The following is a 17,862-nucleotide window of genomic DNA, read 5'->3' on the forward strand; positions in this document are numbered from 1 at the left end:
TTGAGTTTCAAACGACAAGGGCGCAGAGCGGCTGCGACATCCGCGGTGGGGCGCGGGGGGCGGGGCAGCGGCCGCCCCAGCCAATGGCCGCAGGCGCAGCCCGTGACGCAAGGGGCCGCGTGCCCTCCGCGCGGCCGCCGCCGGGCGGGGCTTGGGAGGGAGCTGAGGGACCGTGCCGGTACCGGCGGCCTCGCCCGGGGCTGGGGACAGCTCCGCCCGGGGACAGGGACAGCTCCCAGGGGAATGGCGGGCTCCCAGCCACGTCCGACCCGGCCTTGGGCACCTCCGGGCATGAGGCGGCCGCGGCTTCTCTGTGGCCTTGGGCACTTCCAGTCGTGGGGAATCCACAGCTTCTCTGGGCAGCCTGTGCCAGTGCCTCACCGCCCTCACAGGGAGGAATTCCTTCCTAATATCTAATCTAAATCTCTTCTCTGTAGATTGAAAGCATCCCCCCTTTGCCCTGTCGCTATCTGCCCGTCACTCTTCCTCGTTTTTGTAATCCCCCTTTAGGTACGGGAAGGTGCTCCGAGCTCTGCCTGGAGCCTTTTTCAGGCTGAACAATCCCAGCCCCTTCAGCCTGTTTTTTTCCATCCCTCTGATCATCCCAGTATCCTTCCTCTGTACTCACTCCAGCAGGTCCCTGCCCTCCCTGTGCTGGGACCCCAGAGCTGTTGCAGCCCTGCAGGTGGGGTCTGAGCAGAGCAGAGGGGCAGAATCCCCTCCTGGCCCTGCTGCCCACCACTGGATGCAGCCCAGGACACCACTGGCTTTCTGGGCTGGGAGAGCACATTGACAGCTCATGGCCAGTCTCTCATCCTCCAGCATCACTAGGCCATTCTCAGCAGGGCTGCTCTCAGTGAGTTCTTTTCCCATGCTGGGGATCACCCCAATCCAAATGCAACATCTTCCACTGGGCCTTGTTGGATCAAAGGTATTCTTTGCCCTCAGCTGGATGAGGTTTTGCAGAAATGCACAAGAAAGATGTACATCTCAGGACAAGATCCTGCTGTGGCATCGATAGGGTTTCTTACTAAGGAAAAATAACTGCTTTTAATTTCATAGTATTTTGCATGTTAAAGCACTTGGCAAGTGTAGATTTTTAAGTAATATGTAGGAGGAAGGAAAAAGAAGTCTTGTAAGAAAAAGCAAATAAATCACACCCTATTTGCTTATTCCACTGCCTTTTGCTGGAGCCAGACTGTTAGTATATTGGATCTCAGAAACAGATCCTCAGGGAATATACATCACTGACCCAAAACTCGGGTTTTAGTGAATGTTTATCTTCCAAACACACATACCCATGTGGGATGTATTGCTGCAAGAATGACAGATGTACTGAAGAAAAAAAATCTTCCTATTTTTGCCAGCACTTGCTTTCTAAGGTAACTCTAGTAATGGAGCAATTGACCATGCAAAGACTGAACAGCAGATTTGGAAGCTAGTTTGTCATTGTCTCTATTAAGGAGTCCTTCTAGTTTTTAAGAAACCCATACCCTGGCTCTTCTCATAGTGTACTACAACTATTTCCTTTTTATTTTTACTAAAAAGAGCCAGTGTCTTCCATCTTGAGAGGAAGGATTCAGAGCACCTTAGAAACTGAAGAGCAGCAGGATATCCCTCCTGGCAAGGTCCTCTACATGGTCAAGTGTATCTACTCCACCCTTAGGCTGTTTGCTTAAATTCTCAGGAAAACCTCTATGGAAAAGGTTCTGCAGTTTTCCTTAGTAACCTCTTAGTTCTGTGTAATTGCTGGGGAGCATTCTTCATTTGCAAGGGCTGTATCAGGCATTACCTACGGTACTGTTTAATCCCCTGCTTCTGAATATTTTCAAAGGATGGCCAAACAAGTATGGCATATGGTCCATACCCACTTGATCCCTCAGTGCCAGCCATTGTGCTGTCTCCAAGTACATTTCCTCAGATCACAAGGTACCAAAGTGTTGTTCTTCTGTGCAGCTCCTTAATTTAGAAGATGTAGTGTATTCATTAAACACCTATGAAAAGCCCACTAAATTAAAATAAATGATAGTCTGGTTTTGTTATTAGGCTACAGTGTTTGGTCTGGTATAAAATAAAATAAATTAACCAGCATAAAATCAGAATACAGAGTAACAACAGGAAGGAAAGAGAGAACTCTTTCCTCCTAACAAAACTGACCTGTGTATTCACAAATAAGCCTATGATCAGTAAGAAAAGCAGTGCAGTAGAAAAATACCTATTCTGCTGTTTGCATTTCGATGCACACTATAGGAATTACAAAAGCACCCAATTAAGAACACTGATATGTTATAAAGATATTCATTAGTTCCTTGTTAATCACACTCTTGTATCTGCCAAAACATCTGCCACACTTCACTGAATTGCTACATTATGCTTTCTTTACTGTGCCATCTAAGTACATGAGATTTTGAGATTTAAGCAGAAATCAAAACAAAGATATTATAAAAGTACTTTACAATATGCAACAAACCAGAAATTAGCATGAAAAATGAAATATTAAGATATTTTAAACAGTTACAGGTAAGTAAAATATGACATATATGTAAAAACAACACTTAATAACTGTAGGACCCTTTGTTTCCATACTTTGAAGTGTGTGACTTTGAAAGTTAATATTTAGTAACAATATAAGATCACATGTCCTCAATTTAAACATTGTATGTTAAACTGCAAGGAAAGCTAACTCTGTTATTATTTTAAAGAATGATGGCATTAAATATTTTATGCAGAAGGATAACTCATGTTAGATAAACTTGATACCCATTATCTTCTTGGTAGCAAAATCCCAGTCTTTCCCAAGTTCAGCTTGATAGCAAATAGACAGAAATTGCATTCTTACCAACTCTATTGCTTTCTTCATCAACACAAAAGCCCAATGAACACCACTATGAGTAGAAATGAAGTTTCATTATAATAAAATCTTATAAGTCCACCAAAAGAGCAGGAAAAAAATATCTTCTAATGATAATTATTTTAAAGACAAAATTTTCTATAGTATGATGCTCCAGCATGTATAAAATATAACCTGATGCAGAATGAGTAATATAATTCCTCAAAAGAGGAAGGAAGATTTCCAGGGCTCTCCTGACTGTTTCTGTATCCTTTTCCTACATGCCCAGTAAAGTATGAAGTGTATACATCTTTCTCTTTTGGCACAAGGAATCTATTATATATTGCTTATCATATTATTTAATATAGCCATTGAATCTCCATGATGATATTAGTCTTTGTCTGTTGGGAGGATTTATAGATAAGATTTTTTTTAAATGCACACCTTCAGTTAGATGAATCTTCCAATTTTTATTAGTCTTTTGAAAATTATCCCTTTTAATTCCTTTGTGCATCGTATGAACTGTAGCACAAGAACAGTAGCAATCAATGGCAGTAGCTTTTCTTTTCCATTTGGAACCAAGGAAGAAGAAAAGGGAAGCAACATTATTGTTTAAATGATTTCTTGACAACTATAAAGGTACTTTCTGCCAATGCCTTTAAACAAGCATTTGCCTAATGCCAGTTCATTGTTTCACCATGCAACCACTACTAGGGAGAGAATTCACATTAGGGGTTTGTCAAACATTCTCCTGGGTTTCACACTAACCTTGGTAATGGGGCTGTTGGGAATTTTGCAGTTTGTGTTTGCTTAGATTCTCATCTACTTCTGGCACAGATGAAATACAGCACTAACCAAAACCTCCTACCTTAAGTAGTCTACATCTGATCCTTTGGTGGTAAAAGCATTTTCCTTTTCACCAAATGTTTTTTGGTCTAAGTGCAGCCTTCAGTTACAAATTACAGATTTCAGAAAAAAGCAAGTAATTTCTGCTATGAGCAAGCAATGAGATGTATAAGACTCCAAAAGACATATTTAGGGGGAAATAATATTCAGATGTGACCGTGCTTGTTGTTAGGGCAAATTTACTTCAAATAGACTAAATTACAGAAAAATCTTAAAAGCTAACCTAAAAAAAAAATTAAAAGTTGTGTGTTAGAGTCCTGCAATGATAAGCATTCCATACAAAAAGCATTCTTTCATGTATGATGTACATTGAGAATGAAGAAAATTCTGTGAAATCGGTGAGTGAAGACTGATTTTTAGACAATTAAAATACTAAGCATGGAGCAATGATATGGAAACACAAGCTTAAGATTTATGACTGGAATATCAGAATAGCAGTATTACAAACTGCCACACATTCCTGGTCGTGGTTCAGTGTGTTTTGCTGGTTTGATAATAACAATGTGCATAAAATTAGGCCATGACAAGAAAGTAACAGCTGGCTCTTGGGTAAAAAGGAAATAGAGGAACTCATCTGTGCCAAATTTGACTTTATTCATTCTTTCTCTGAAAAAACAAATTCCAAAACATGTAGAGCAATTGCCTTTGCTTGATGTAGAGCTGAGCCTGCCATAAAATTTGAGCAATATGTTAAAATAATTATTTCACTGGACAGCTGTTTTTCAAATGTTTCAAACTCTTTTTGAAACAGAAGCGTGCAAGCTTACAGGAGGAAAAGCAAAATCATTCGGGCAGTGGACAAATATTAATTCATTACAAGTGTGCCCAAACATCTTCATTATTGTTATTTTGGAATAAGAGCAGAAAACAGCTATATTTTAGAGTTTTAACAAATATATGTGTCATTTACTTCTAATGCCTGAAAAGTGAACATTCCCTGTCCTTTACATATATCAGATGAAAAACTGAAAAAGGGATTTTTTGGTTTCCTGTCCTTATCGAATTTACTCTTCTGCAAGCAGCACTGATTCTAAATCTTGAAAAAATCACAGATAAAATCTTTTAGTCATCACTGCCACCATCAGTTTTTGAGAAGTACTAGAATTAAAGAGAATATGTAAATCAGAAGTGCATACTGTCCTTGCTAAGAAAAAAGATTCTATAAAAAACAAAGGTTTTCAAAAATGGAATAATGAAATGTCTGAAGAATGAAAGTGTTTCCACTAGGGAAGGAAAGGTTTGCATAAATAGGAATCACTTTCTTTCTCCTTTCCTTGGGGGAGTTGCTGTATTATTGCAGCCATCAGAAAGAAATCCCAAAACTAATACATTTGAACTAAGCAACACTGTTGAAAAGGAAGAATAAGAAAAGACATAATGGAAAGAAAAATATTATCTGTCATCTTGCTTATTTTAATCAATTTCAATAGCAGATGGACAGATTAGTCATGTGAAGACTTTGCCTTTTAACTCTTCAGCATTTTATCTTATTGTCATGGTTTGACCCGGAAGAGAGGTTTTTTTTTGGAAAGTTATGGTCAAACCAATCAGTGGCCAGATGTGAAATTGGCATTTGGTGTGGCCACTGAGGATTTGGGTACGCCTCCGAGAACACACTCAGTGGGTTAAAAAGCAGAGGATTTAGAGAAGACCTTCCTCTTTGGAGTCCGGCCGGTGAGTTGCTCTGACCTCTCCCCTGCCCAGCTGCGTCTGGGCGGGGGAGGGGAGGCCATGCGGCCTGGGAAGGAAGGCCGGAGCCCCGGCAAGGTGCAGGGGTGGAGGAGTCCTGGGATGGTTTGGGCAGCCCCCCCTGGGAGAGAGAATGACAGAGACTGTGCAGGCTGGAAATTTGTTATCTGGTGCCGGGAGCACAGCCAGGAGGAGAAAGTGGGGGGGGGCAAGGTGCCCAGCCGTCAGCAGACCAGGCTGAGCTTGTAACCTTTTTGAACCTTTGGAAGCTTTAAAAACACTGATCCTCCCCAGCTGAGGAGTGAGAGGAGAAAGAGGATGGGAAAGAAGAAGAAGTTTGACTAGGTGAAGAAATGCTTGTAGATGAGAGTGCCCTAGGTGGAGGAGATGAGTGGAGTGGCTTTGGCTGGACTTTTCTCTTACACAGCCACGGGCGAAACCAAGTTCTTCTGATAATACAGAGACTGCTCCTTGGGGGAGGCGGTTGGCTAGAAGCCAGGAGTGACAAGGCCGCGAGCAGAAGCGGAGAGAACAGAGACTGAGGGGGAGGGTGTGGTGGAGCCCTCTGCCTCCAGGGAAGGATCTCTGTTCCTGAGAGCCCCAGGCCCCAGGGGAAATAATATGGGGGGGACAGGTGTCCCAAATGGTGAGAGGCGGCCACTTCTTGGAACTAGGCAAAGCATTCTTAAAAGGACCTAAGGAGCAGTTTGGATCCATGGACAGTGGTGAGAGCGCTGGACATGGAAGGAAGAATGGTCACCGCTACAGATTTTCTTCGGGCGGCTGCAGTGTGTGACGTGGAAGCACTGGGGACTTTGCAGTGTTTTCCTGGGGAGGCCCATGGTGTGAGAGGAAGACTCCTCTCTCCTGATGAACTGGGGAGAGTGTGTGTGAAGGAGGGTATTGGAATTGAGAATTGATGTGTTAGAGGGGATTTGTTTGTTGGAGAGGTGGGGGGAGGAGAAGTGTTTTTGAAGATGTTCTATTGTGGATTGTTGTGTGTAGTTTTTTCCTTTTCCCTTTTGTGTCTATGTAGATTAATAAAATGTTGGTTTTTTTTCCTTTTCCCTCCATTCCCAAGTTGGAGCCTGTTTTGTTCTGTTCCTGGGTCACATCTCACGGTAACCATTTTAGGAATCCACCTTTCATGGGGGCGCTGGCACTGTGCCAGGGTCAACCCATGACATTATTGGTTCCCTGACCGGGAAATCGAATGGAGAAGATGGAAACTGTGAGATGGATCAAAAGGAATAAGAGCAAAGCATGTAAATAGATTGATTATAAAATGTAGGGATGGAGGTTTGGTGTATGTCACTGTTGTAAGCAGAAATGTCTTGGATGTAGTTTTGTTAATATGTTGGAGTGAAATGTGTGTTCTCGGAGGCGAGAGGTGGATTGTCATGGTTTGACCCGGAAGAGAGGTTTTTTTTTGGAAAGTTATGGTCAAACCAATCAGTGGCCAGATGTGAAATTGGCATTTGGTGTGGCCACTGAGGATTTGGGTACGCCTCCGAGAACACACTCAGTGGGTTAAAAAGCAGAGGATTTAGAGAAGACCTTCCTCTTTGGAGTCCGGCCGGTGAGTTGCTCTGACCTCTCCCCTGCCCAGCTGCGTCTGGGCGGGGGAGGGGAGGCCATGCGGCCTGGGAAGGAAGGCCGGAGCCCCGGCAAGGTGCAGGGGTGGAGGAGTCCTGGGATGGTTTGGGCAGCCCCCCCTGGGAGAGAGAATGACAGAGACTGTGCAGGCTGGAAATTTGTTATCTGGTGCCGGGAGCACAGCCAGGAGGAGAAAGTGGGGGGGGGCAAGGTGCCCAGCCGTCAGCAGACCAGGCTGAGCTTGTAACCTTTTTGAACCTTTGGAAGCTTTAAAAACACTGATCCTCCCCAGCTGAGGAGTGAGAGGAGAAAGAGGATGGGAAAGAAGAAGAAGTTTGACTAGGTGAAGAAATGCTTGTAGATGAGAGTGCCCTAGGTGGAGGAGATGAGTGGAGTGGCTTTGGCTGGACTTTTCTCTTACACAGCCACGGGCGAAACCAAGTTCTTCTGATAATACAGAGACTGCTCCTTGGGGGAGGCGGTTGGCTAGAAGCCAGGAGTGACAAGGCCGCGAGCAGAAGCGGAGAGAACAGAGACTGAGGGGGAGGGTGTGGTGGAGCCCTCTGCCTCCAGGGAAGGATCTCTGTTCCTGAGAGCCCCAGGCCCCAGGGGAAATAATATGGGGGGGACAGGTGTCCCAAATGGTGAGAGGCGGCCACTTCTTGGAACTAGGCAAAGCATTCTTAAAAGGACCTAAGGAGCAGTTTGGATCCATGGACAGTGGTGAGAGCGCTGGACATGGAAGGAAGAATGGTCACCGCTACAGATTTTCTTCGGGCGGCTGCAGTGTGTGACGTGGAAGCACTGGGGACTTTGCAGTGTTTTCCTGGGGAGGCCCATGGTGTGAGAGGAAGACTCCTCTCTCCTGATGAACTGGGGAGAGTGTGTGTGAAGGAGGGTATTGGAATTGAGAATTGATGTGTTAGAGGGGATTTGTTTGTTGGAGAGGTGGGGGGAGGAGAAGTGTTTTTGAAGATGTTCTATTGTGGATTGTTGTGTGTAGTTTTTTCCTTTTCCCTTTTGTGTCTATGTAGATTAATAAAATGTTGGTTTTTTTTCCTTTTCCCTCCATTCCCAAGTTGGAGCCTGTTTTGTTCTGTTCCTGGGTCACATCTCACGGTAACCATTTTAGGAATCCACCTTTCATGGGGGCGCTGGCACTGTGCCAGGGTCAACCCATGACACTTATGTAAGGAAAAAATATATATAAAAAGGAGCTGAAAAGAACTAAAAGTGTCAGGGACTTCATAAATGTGTGGGACAATAATAACCTGGAATCACACATTTTAAGATATTCTCTTGTGTTTTAAGGGTATTTCTCAGGCAAGGAGTTTCTGTGAGTGAAAGTAAGAGGGGTTGAATTGATCTTTCCTTTCCTACCTAACCTTTTATTAATGTTTTCCAGTGGTGATAATGAGCTTTTCTGTAACACAGCCATACCTGGATTCTATTTGTGGGTGCTTCAGAGTGCCAGAAGTGCCACCTATGGCCTTTTCACTTTTTAATGAAAAAGATTCAAATACCTTTGAGAAAAACCACTGCAGCTGCAGCAACTACAGCAGAATGCAAAATCTAGGAAGGCCAGATGCCTTAGAATAAAATACTGACAGATTCTATAAATATTTGTGTGTTAATCATAAATACAGTCCTAAAAATGTAATGGTTTAATAATTTGTTTATATTTAATTAGTATAGCAATTACATGACTCATAGATACCACTTAGTTCCAGCCTCAGCTGTGACTTGTTTGCTCACATCCACTGCTCCAAATGCAACATCTGTATCAAACACTGTAGTCACATTTCTAGGAAATACAAACAGCAGCACAACAGTTGGGAAAAAACTGTGGTTTAACAGAAATGATTGGACACTGTGTTGAAACGTTTTACTTGTATGAGGCAAAGGATAAAAACCTCCAAAAGATTCTGTGTGACTGAAAAGAAAATTTCTGGAGAATGCTCAGCTTAGGAAAATTAATCAAAATGCATTCCCTTCCATGGTGTGAAATACTCATCAAAACTAAAACTGTTCATGTTTATGATGTTTTAGCATATTCATTATTACATTATTAACAGTACAAGTTATGCATTATATCTCTCATTTTGTTGAGATGCTTCTCTACCCGCTTTTGAGGCAGGTACACATGAGAAATCTAGATATTTAGAACAAAACCTCATTAACAAATTTAACTATAATTTGTCTTCTAGAAGAGGAAAAAAAAACCCCACTTAAATATTTATTTAGTAACAAGACAGTGAATATAAATTATTTTGTAACAACAGAGAATGACAATGGTAGATTTAAAAGAAGTAGTTCCCAAGGCCTGTTCCCAAAGAGGTTATAGAATGTCTACAAGGTACAGTTTCCATTTACCTTTTATATTCTTTAAAATATCACTCACTTTCCCCAATGTGTTTTTAGATAAGAAGCTAAACCAGAAAGGCTTCAAGCACAACAGAAATTTTCCGCTGAGAAGAACAGAGAACCAAGCTGCTTGCAGAATGAACAGTAAAGCCAGAGAGATGAGACACAAGTGTTTTCTAGGATAAAACTTCCATTTTAAATACACAACAGAACTTCCAAGGCAGAAGCCTGGCTACAGTGAAATTAATTTACCTTTATCTGTACAGCTATGTATATTTTTAATATTGAGTGGTATGTCAATACCCATATCCATGGGTATGGAAATGGGTATGGAAAATTCTCTAAATAAAGAGAAAAGAACAAAACCCACTCCAGGAGAGTTGATGTTTAATCTGCATGCCATGACATACCTATGAGAAGGAGCTATGTTTTCTGTCCTTTGTAACTCTTTTAATGCAAGTGGGGAATACCAAACTTGGTAGACAAATTTTTGTTCCTAGGCTACCCAAAGAATAACCACATTGATTCATTATGGGTATTCATAGCTTAAAAGGTTAGAAAGATCAAGAGGTCGTTTGGCATGATCTCCTCTATAACACATTACATTTATTTTCTAAAGCCAAGCTTTATAACAGCCAGCCGGACTGGATTTCAAAGAAGGCGAGTTCATAATTTTCCCTGGCTAACTGTTCCAAACCTCACTGTAAAATTGCATATCTTTTTTTTTCTTTTTTAGCTTTAATTTGCAGACCTTGCTTCTTAGTTTACTTTTGCAATAGCATTACAAAAAGCAATTTGCTAGGTTTAATAATACACTCAAGATACAAAAAGGCCCAAGATACCACATGATGTTGTAGAATCACCTCCCATTTTGCAGACAGAGGTGCAGGCCAAAGGAGAAACAGCAGCACAGACACATCAGACCACTCAAAAGATTTGTGAACTTTCCAGGTCCTACAGGAGCAAATATAACCCCAGAGACAGTTACAAGGCCTTCTACCTATCACAGCAAGCCTAAGTTTATGGTTTAGTTGCTTTATGACAAGAATGATTACAAGCAATTATCCTCAGACAAAAGAGGAGAAATTGAAAGGAAAACAATCATAAGCTTATTTAAGTCTCTTGTGTAACTACATTCCTCCAGGCATGGAACTTCTGCTTCTTAACAAGAGGTTATTTTAAGACTGTGTTTTAACAAACCTGCATGTTTTCATTCAATGCTTTGTCCTGTTGCCATAGTGACACCGAAGCTGGCACATGAAAGGGAGCTACAGCCATTCTGAAAACTCAGTGTGGGGACATAGATGGTTAGATCACAACTGTGGAACATGAAAATTAACTTCCAACACTTATTACAAAAATATCCTCAGAAAACCCCAAACCAAAAACCAGAAACAAGATTTAATGATCTCATTAGAGCCGATGTTTTCCAAAACAGTAATCTAATTAGTGTTTAGAGGCACTGAAACTGAAAGCTAAACCAGAAACTACAATTTGTGTTTGAAGAAGTGTTGAATTGATAATGGATTGATAAGAATAATATGAAATGTCAAACTTTTCATAATTCCTTCATTTCTGGCAAAACCTGATGAATGGTATCAAATGTACAGTCTAAATAAGTCGTCTTCCCAATAAAGACATGACTCAGCAAGGAATCTGTAACTGGACAGTTGTAAATTTTCTGGTAGTCACTACCATGATATTGAACATACTGGTGCATCTTGGTCCATTTGCTAAGCTCCGTCACACTGACTAACAGCTTTTTGATATTACCTATTCTTTTGATTCACCACCCTTTTCTTTAACCCATGAAAGATTTTTCCAAAATAAATAATTTAATCTCTATAGACAGAAAACTTAGCCAATATTCTCTTAAACGACATGACTACATTGAAATACTGCCAAGTGGCAACAACAAAAGACATGGAACTAAGATTAGCGTTGTACATCTTCATTACTGATTAAGTGGTTTCAGATCTTGAGATTGAAGGAACTACATCAAAGGCAAAGTACAATAATATTTTATCTCTCCAGTGATGAGTTTTCCATTGATAAAAGCATCAAATCCATAAACAGCAGCTTTATCCTCCAAAGGAAAGATATATTTAGCTTCAACTGATTTACAGTTTTAATTGGTGTAAGGCTGTAACATCACTACCTGAAATGAGTATTTTTTGTGCAATATTAAGTTGTGATTAAAACATCAACACTTTCAGTGTAATGCTGCTTTTCACTACAAAATGTCAATCAGCATGCCACAATTAGAGCTTCTATTTATATTTTAGAAATGAAGGTACAATATTCATCAGTGCTTGAAAAATAGACATCTCCAGAAATATATAAGGAGCTGTAGAATTTTAATCTCTAAATGATTGATCAAATCTCTTCCAGAAGATGAGGAAAACATGGCCTTTTAATAGTCATTTGATACACTGGCAGAGCTGGAGGTGTCAAGCTATTGCCTGCAAAACAAGTCACTACTGCAGTATGTCTATAATAGTACAAAAACTATTATGTGCTTTTATGAGGCTGCTTTGGCACTGAAACCCCTTGAATAGAGATCCTTGTGCAGAGACACGTGACAGATTTGGTGAAGCCTCGGCACCAGCATGATGAGACTGCTTGGGGCAGGATGTAGTTGAAAGGGGAGGAGATTGTGAAATTATGTCTCAGGATTGGAAAAGACTTGTGACTTGACAGAATCTGTCTTAGGGAATATGTACTAAAAAACCAAATTAGCCTGCTTGGCTAACTTTTATTAGCTTTTTTTCAGGTTAGAACAGCAACTTATTCTGGAGTGATTGATATTTTACTTGTAACAGCTAACTTAGGTTGTCTAACCAAAGCCAAAATCAAAACACAAATACATTTCCAGAAACCTTTTATCATCCTAGGTATTCCTCATGGTTTACAGTTCAGCCAAGGAGGTCTTTTGAAGAGGACAGAATCTGTATGCTACTGCAGAAAGCTTCTTGACAACAGTCACTTGATTACACACAGGCAGAAGAGACTTAAAAATAGAGCCAAACCTTTCACTAACCAAAGAATTTTATGTATTTGTTTGACTATACATCTCTAAGAATAAAAACTATTTCTATTCAGTTGTATTACTTGTCTTCAATCAGAGATTGAATTGCAATTGCATCCCCCTTTTTTTAAAAAAATTTTATTTAACTGAATACTAAATAGCATTTTTACTAAAAAGTTGCTTAACAAATAGATTATTTTTTCAGGGCTGAGTTATGGAAAAGGAAAATAAATAGCATCCTCTACCTGGGCTACAAAGCCTATTATCCTTGCCATAAAATAAACACTTTCCAGAGGGAATGCGTTTCCCACTCTGTCCTGAAGACCAGTTTTTACAGGATTTGAAAGATTTGCATTTGGTAATGCATAGGCTAAATAAAGAGTAATGAAAGATTAAAAAGCTATTTTTTAAAATATACACTTGGGAAGAATGATTGAAACTAATCCTATATCAATGGCCTACATTTATTTATGAGGTTCTGGACACAAAGGTAACACTCCATTTCTGTGTTGTGCACTGTTGTAGGCTGTCTATCTAAGGGATCATGAGTTCAGGATAGCTCTTTAAGCTTTACAAGGTCTTTGTTTAGAATCACATATTTGAATTATTTAAAGACCATTTGATGATTTCTGTAGAAGTACTTCCTTTACTTCTCTTGAAATGTACTGTGGCAGGATTGCAACTGCTGTTGGTAATTATGCCTGTAGGAAATCTGTTAATCAGATGCTACACGGATGTCACATGGTAACCACTAATTTGGTAACATCCGCAAACAAATGACAAATTACTTTTTATTATGTTACCTTCAAACAAGTACTCAAAAAATGATTCTGATAAGCATTTATGAAACTCAAGGGGCAAGTCAATATACAAACAAAAAGATTCTTACTTGCATACTGTACATGACATTATAAATGTAAAATGACAATGACTCTGTGTCATTGCTCTCTTGCACCAGTTCCACTCCAATTGTAGGCTGAAATGGTTTTATTTGATTGTCAGCGAGGCAAGACTTCTGGATATCCTTTGCCAAAATAAATTCTCTGGCAGAATCTATGGAGTTTATATTGTAATTGCATTAAAAGAGGGAAATTTCAGTTTCCTCTGTACTTACAAGAATGATGTAGCTGTTAGAATTCTGACTGTCACCTCTCCAGAGGGCCTGGTGGCTTGGGCTCAGTGCCAGCCTTGTCAGCGCAGCTGTGGAGCCTTGAAAGATTGCTGTGAGAAGACTGAAAATTCCTGCCTCTCCTTTTTGCATGTGCCTTTGAGCTTGGGGTCTTACCCATGATCTCTTAGCTGAACTATGTTGCCAATACATCTGCATCCAGCCTTGCACCTCCCTGGTTCTGTCCCAGATCCTCATGGATTCAAGTTCCTGGTTTGATCTGGACCTGCAGACGAGCCACCATGAGGAGGCCAAAGAGACTGACGGTGTCTACTGTCACCAGCAGTGATGGCAACCTGCTCTGACTTTCCTATCTGGGTCCTGCCCGACCAGAGCCGCTGCCAGTCCTCCCCAGCAGGCTGAGCACTTCCTCTCTAGTTTCTGCAAAGATGAGGCAATGGACTGACTTGCAGCACAGTAAATGGTCTGACTGACTGAACTCCTACCCAGCTTAAAAATGAAGGAATTAACACAGAAGCTTAGGGGGAGTTCCTTGGAGACTGGCCTAGGCTGACCAGCTGCGCTTCAGCTAGGTGTTACCTGTCCAGATATGCTGGCTGACTTCTTGCTCTGACAATCCAGGCAGTCCAAGGAACTCCCCTGAGCAGTTTATGATGTAGGTGGAGGAGGAGACCAAGCTGTACATGGATTGGTAATTTTAAATAATCTCTGGAAACTGTTCTGGCCTATGCAGAAAAAGGAAAGGGTACACAGAACAGTCTATGCATGTAGTTACAAAAGTTCAGATATATTTTTGCATATGAGTGAAGATAATAAAGAGAAATTTATTATGTATATGCTGGAGTATTTATTAGGATCAGCTGGAGGATGATTATAACAGGTTCCTGATTCTCCTTTGATCCAGCTGAAGATGCCCTCACAATTATTACAATGTCACCATTTAGAGAGCAACTGGTCTTCCTGATGAAAGCACTGAATTCCCCCATGAGTGTTACTTGACTAATAAGATTCCAATAAATTAATTTGTTTTAAACTTACAGCATGTGAATTTGCCAGTTATGCAAAGTATCCTGTCAATTTATCTAGCAAGTATGTTCAGAACTGGTGTGTAGCACAGGATTTAAAAGCAATATGGAGAAGTTATCTGCCACAGGTCCTATTTTCTAGATAACAACTTTTCGGAAACTATGCACTCTTTTTCAGTTTGGTGATGTCTAACTTGATGGAACTCCATCAGCATCTTTTATAGTGCCTCATCATTTTTAACTTGGAAAATACCTTCTGCTTTGCTCACCTTTAAAAGAGGGTGAAAGCTATTGCAAAATTGCAGAAAGAGCACAAAGCAACAAATAGTGAAAATGGATCATTTAATTCCACACTGAAATAAAACTAACTCTTCTTAGTGCGATATCCATGAAATATATTATTGCAGCTAGAACAGGAAAACAGTATTTAACAGTTGGATATTATTCTGCCCTCATACTGGGCTACTTGTAAAGTACCTCAAGCAGAGTTAAGAGACAGTAAAATAACCTCCCTAAAATAAAATGGAATATAAATCAGATTGAAAGAGAACAACATTGTGTTGATCCACATTGCCAGGTTTAATGTATTGATGAAATAATATAATGAAGATAATAAATTTCTTACTAAATGTTTAAGTGCACCACATGATCTAAACACAGTATAAGTCTTATTTATAAAGTGCAACCTACAGATGAAATTATAGTAATGAATGTTCTATTATTTTGTCCTCTCAAGGCAAGAGGAAAAGGGCAAAATGCTCTTTAATTTACATGAACTACAGGTAACAGCTAGTAAAATGTTGACATAAGAGGCTGCATAGCAAGGTCTTACTGCAGTTCAATATTCATCCAAGAACTAGTCTCTGTCTCTCAAATGCCTTTGGGACAAAATGAAAAGTTAATCTGAATGATCAGCATCCCACTTCTTGATTATTGTGTGAATTTTTTTTACTGACATTTTTTTCCCTTCAATTTAAATGATATTTCTCTTGTAAATTAATCATAAGTGGGAAGAGTTACTAAAAACTGTTTTACTGTATTCTTAAAGATAGATGCATTGAGATTCAGAATCTTTTATGTCTCTGTGGTTCAGTTCTTGTAAAAGCTATCAATGACTGAACATTATTTACCAAATACTTATCAAATTTCACCTACCTGAAATATGTCAGGAATCTGAATATCAAAGCAATTGCATGTCATAAAAAGCATTTACCACAAACAGCATTTCCTCGTGTCATTGCTGATTTATGGAACATAGTCACTATGGTTTCTTAGTACATTTATACAATATTGCTAATGTACTCCTTACTCACCAGAACCCATATTCTGGTGAGTAATGCATTATTTCCACATCTAAAAGTGAAAGGAATACTCTTCTGACGTATAGAAATTGAGGAAGAGCATCAAAAGTGAATTTCATGTAATAAGATTTAAGCAAAGTCATTCCAGAATTGGGAAACATTCTACTGGCAAAGCTCTTCAAATTTAATATAATTTTGCCTTCAGTTTTAACAAAATTCTTGCCTTAAACAGTGATTTTCTTCTTGTCCTTAAGTCATAGTTGTTTGTTAGGTCATTGGAACTCAAATTACGTGAATGAAGATTATCCTCTTCAACATTTAGACAACATTAAGTAAAAGAACTGAGGTATGTGGGAAGGTGGGATTAAATGAGCCACAGGCTTAACAAAAGGGTGGAAAGGCAGTTACTCTTAATAACAGCTGTAATATCCAAAGGCCTTCAGCAGTAGCTGTGCATTAATTACATGTCACCTGATAATACAACAAGGACTATAATTACAACTATTTTTCCATTACAGGAGAATGGCTGACTGAAGGATGGTTGAAACCTGCTGCGTGCTCTGCTTTCTGTGACTATCTTCTTACATGATCCTCTTACTTGATTGATCTCATGAAAAGGATCCTAAGAATTATGTAAATTACAATAAAATAAAAAAAGTCATCTGCCCTGGGGAAGTACTGCATGGTTTTAGTGTTCTGACTCTAAAGCAAAATTTGAGATAAAAGTCTCTGAAGCAAGGATTGGAGCAGACTGCATGGGAAGTGGTTGAGTCACCATCCCTGCAAGTATTTAGAAGATGTGCAGATGGGACACTTAGGGATATAGTTTAGCAGTAGACTTGGCAGAATTAGGATGGTTGGACTTGATGAGCTCAAAGGTCTCCTCCAACCTAAACAATTCTATGAATCCATGGATTTGCTGAAGTACAGAAGTATCAAAAGTGTAATTACCAATCCCAATCTGAAACACAAGATACACGTTTGCTGGGAAAAAAAATTACTTCTAACAGCCTTTACATATTGACCCTCACAGAGTAACAAGAATTAACTTACATCATTTAGGCTTATGTTGTTTACTGATTCAATTACTAAATTATCCAGGCCTTTATAGAATTATCAGGTACGTGTACATAACAGTCTGCACACCCCAAATTCTTACATTAACAATAACTTAACTAAAACCCAATGCAGTGATGTGTTTTTTATACAGAATTTCCCCTCTCCAACAATGAGAGAAGAACAACAGCATGGGAATTTTAGCCAGGGGGAAAAAATCCTCCCTGGTTCTTTTGTGGAGAGAGAATATTGTTCTTCATTTCTTTATATAACATTTCACTACTACAGCATCACATGCATTAAAAATGTAAATGGAATTTAAACACTGAATCAAGATACAATCTCTACAGTTCTTGTTTCTCTATGTGAAGGCAAAACTCTACACCACTTGCACCACTTGGTATTTTCCTTCTGAAATCTCAGAGATAAGTATAGCACTTACTTTGTTATTCAGCACAAAATTAACTACTCTACCATTTTCCTTTATGGATGCTTTCAACTTGCTCTTCTCCTGAATAGGCAAGAATATTATTTTAATAAAGAACACACAGTTTGCAAAGATTGCCATTGCTGTTCTGTTAAAAGAGAAAAGATTTTTTTTTGGCCGAGAAAACTTCGGTTCCCAATATCCACCTAAGTAGTCTCTCATATTCTTGTAATTCCAGGGGGTTCCAAAACAAATCCCATTTTATCAGCATGCTATGAAAGCTACTTGGAACATATCTTAATCAGTTTTATTCATTTTGTTTAATTATGTGGAAAATTTAGCGTGACCTACATTTTCAGTAAAATCATGGCTTGAACTAAGTGCAAACTCTTTTCCTAATCTCTTGGTGCTAATACATGCTGTTAGTAATGTGGAATTACCTTAAATTGGACTGGAACAATCTTGCCTTCAGTTCTCCTGTCACACAGAACCATTATAAAATAACTCTTTT

At 39.7% G+C, this 17,862-nt stretch overlaps 1 protein-coding gene across 1 annotated transcript; it reads right to left on the bottom strand.

Moving 5' to 3' along the window:
* Positions 1 to 7: 7 nt before the first annotated feature.
* Positions 8 to 17,492, bottom strand: PARP4 (poly(ADP-ribose) polymerase family member 4; the record flags this gene model as incomplete). The annotated part of the gene is given in 17 exon segments (XM_084201018.1): positions 8 to 326; positions 2,754 to 2,885; positions 3,273 to 3,277; positions 3,280 to 3,300; positions 3,302 to 3,409; positions 10,586 to 10,648; positions 10,650 to 10,696; positions 10,699 to 10,720; positions 10,724 to 10,750; positions 11,098 to 11,118; positions 11,122 to 11,144; positions 11,399 to 11,513; positions 11,517 to 11,543; positions 12,659 to 12,783; positions 13,311 to 13,466; positions 16,820 to 16,829; positions 17,367 to 17,492. Coding segments are annotated over 17 exon segments (1,347 nt in total).
* Between the last annotated feature and the right edge of the window lie 370 nt (positions 17,493 to 17,862).

This window comes from Fringilla coelebs, assembly GCF_963513975.1.
Source record: "Fringilla coelebs genome assembly, chromosome: 2".
NCBI classification, from domain to species: Eukaryota; Metazoa; Chordata; class Aves; order Passeriformes; family Fringillidae; genus Fringilla; species Fringilla coelebs.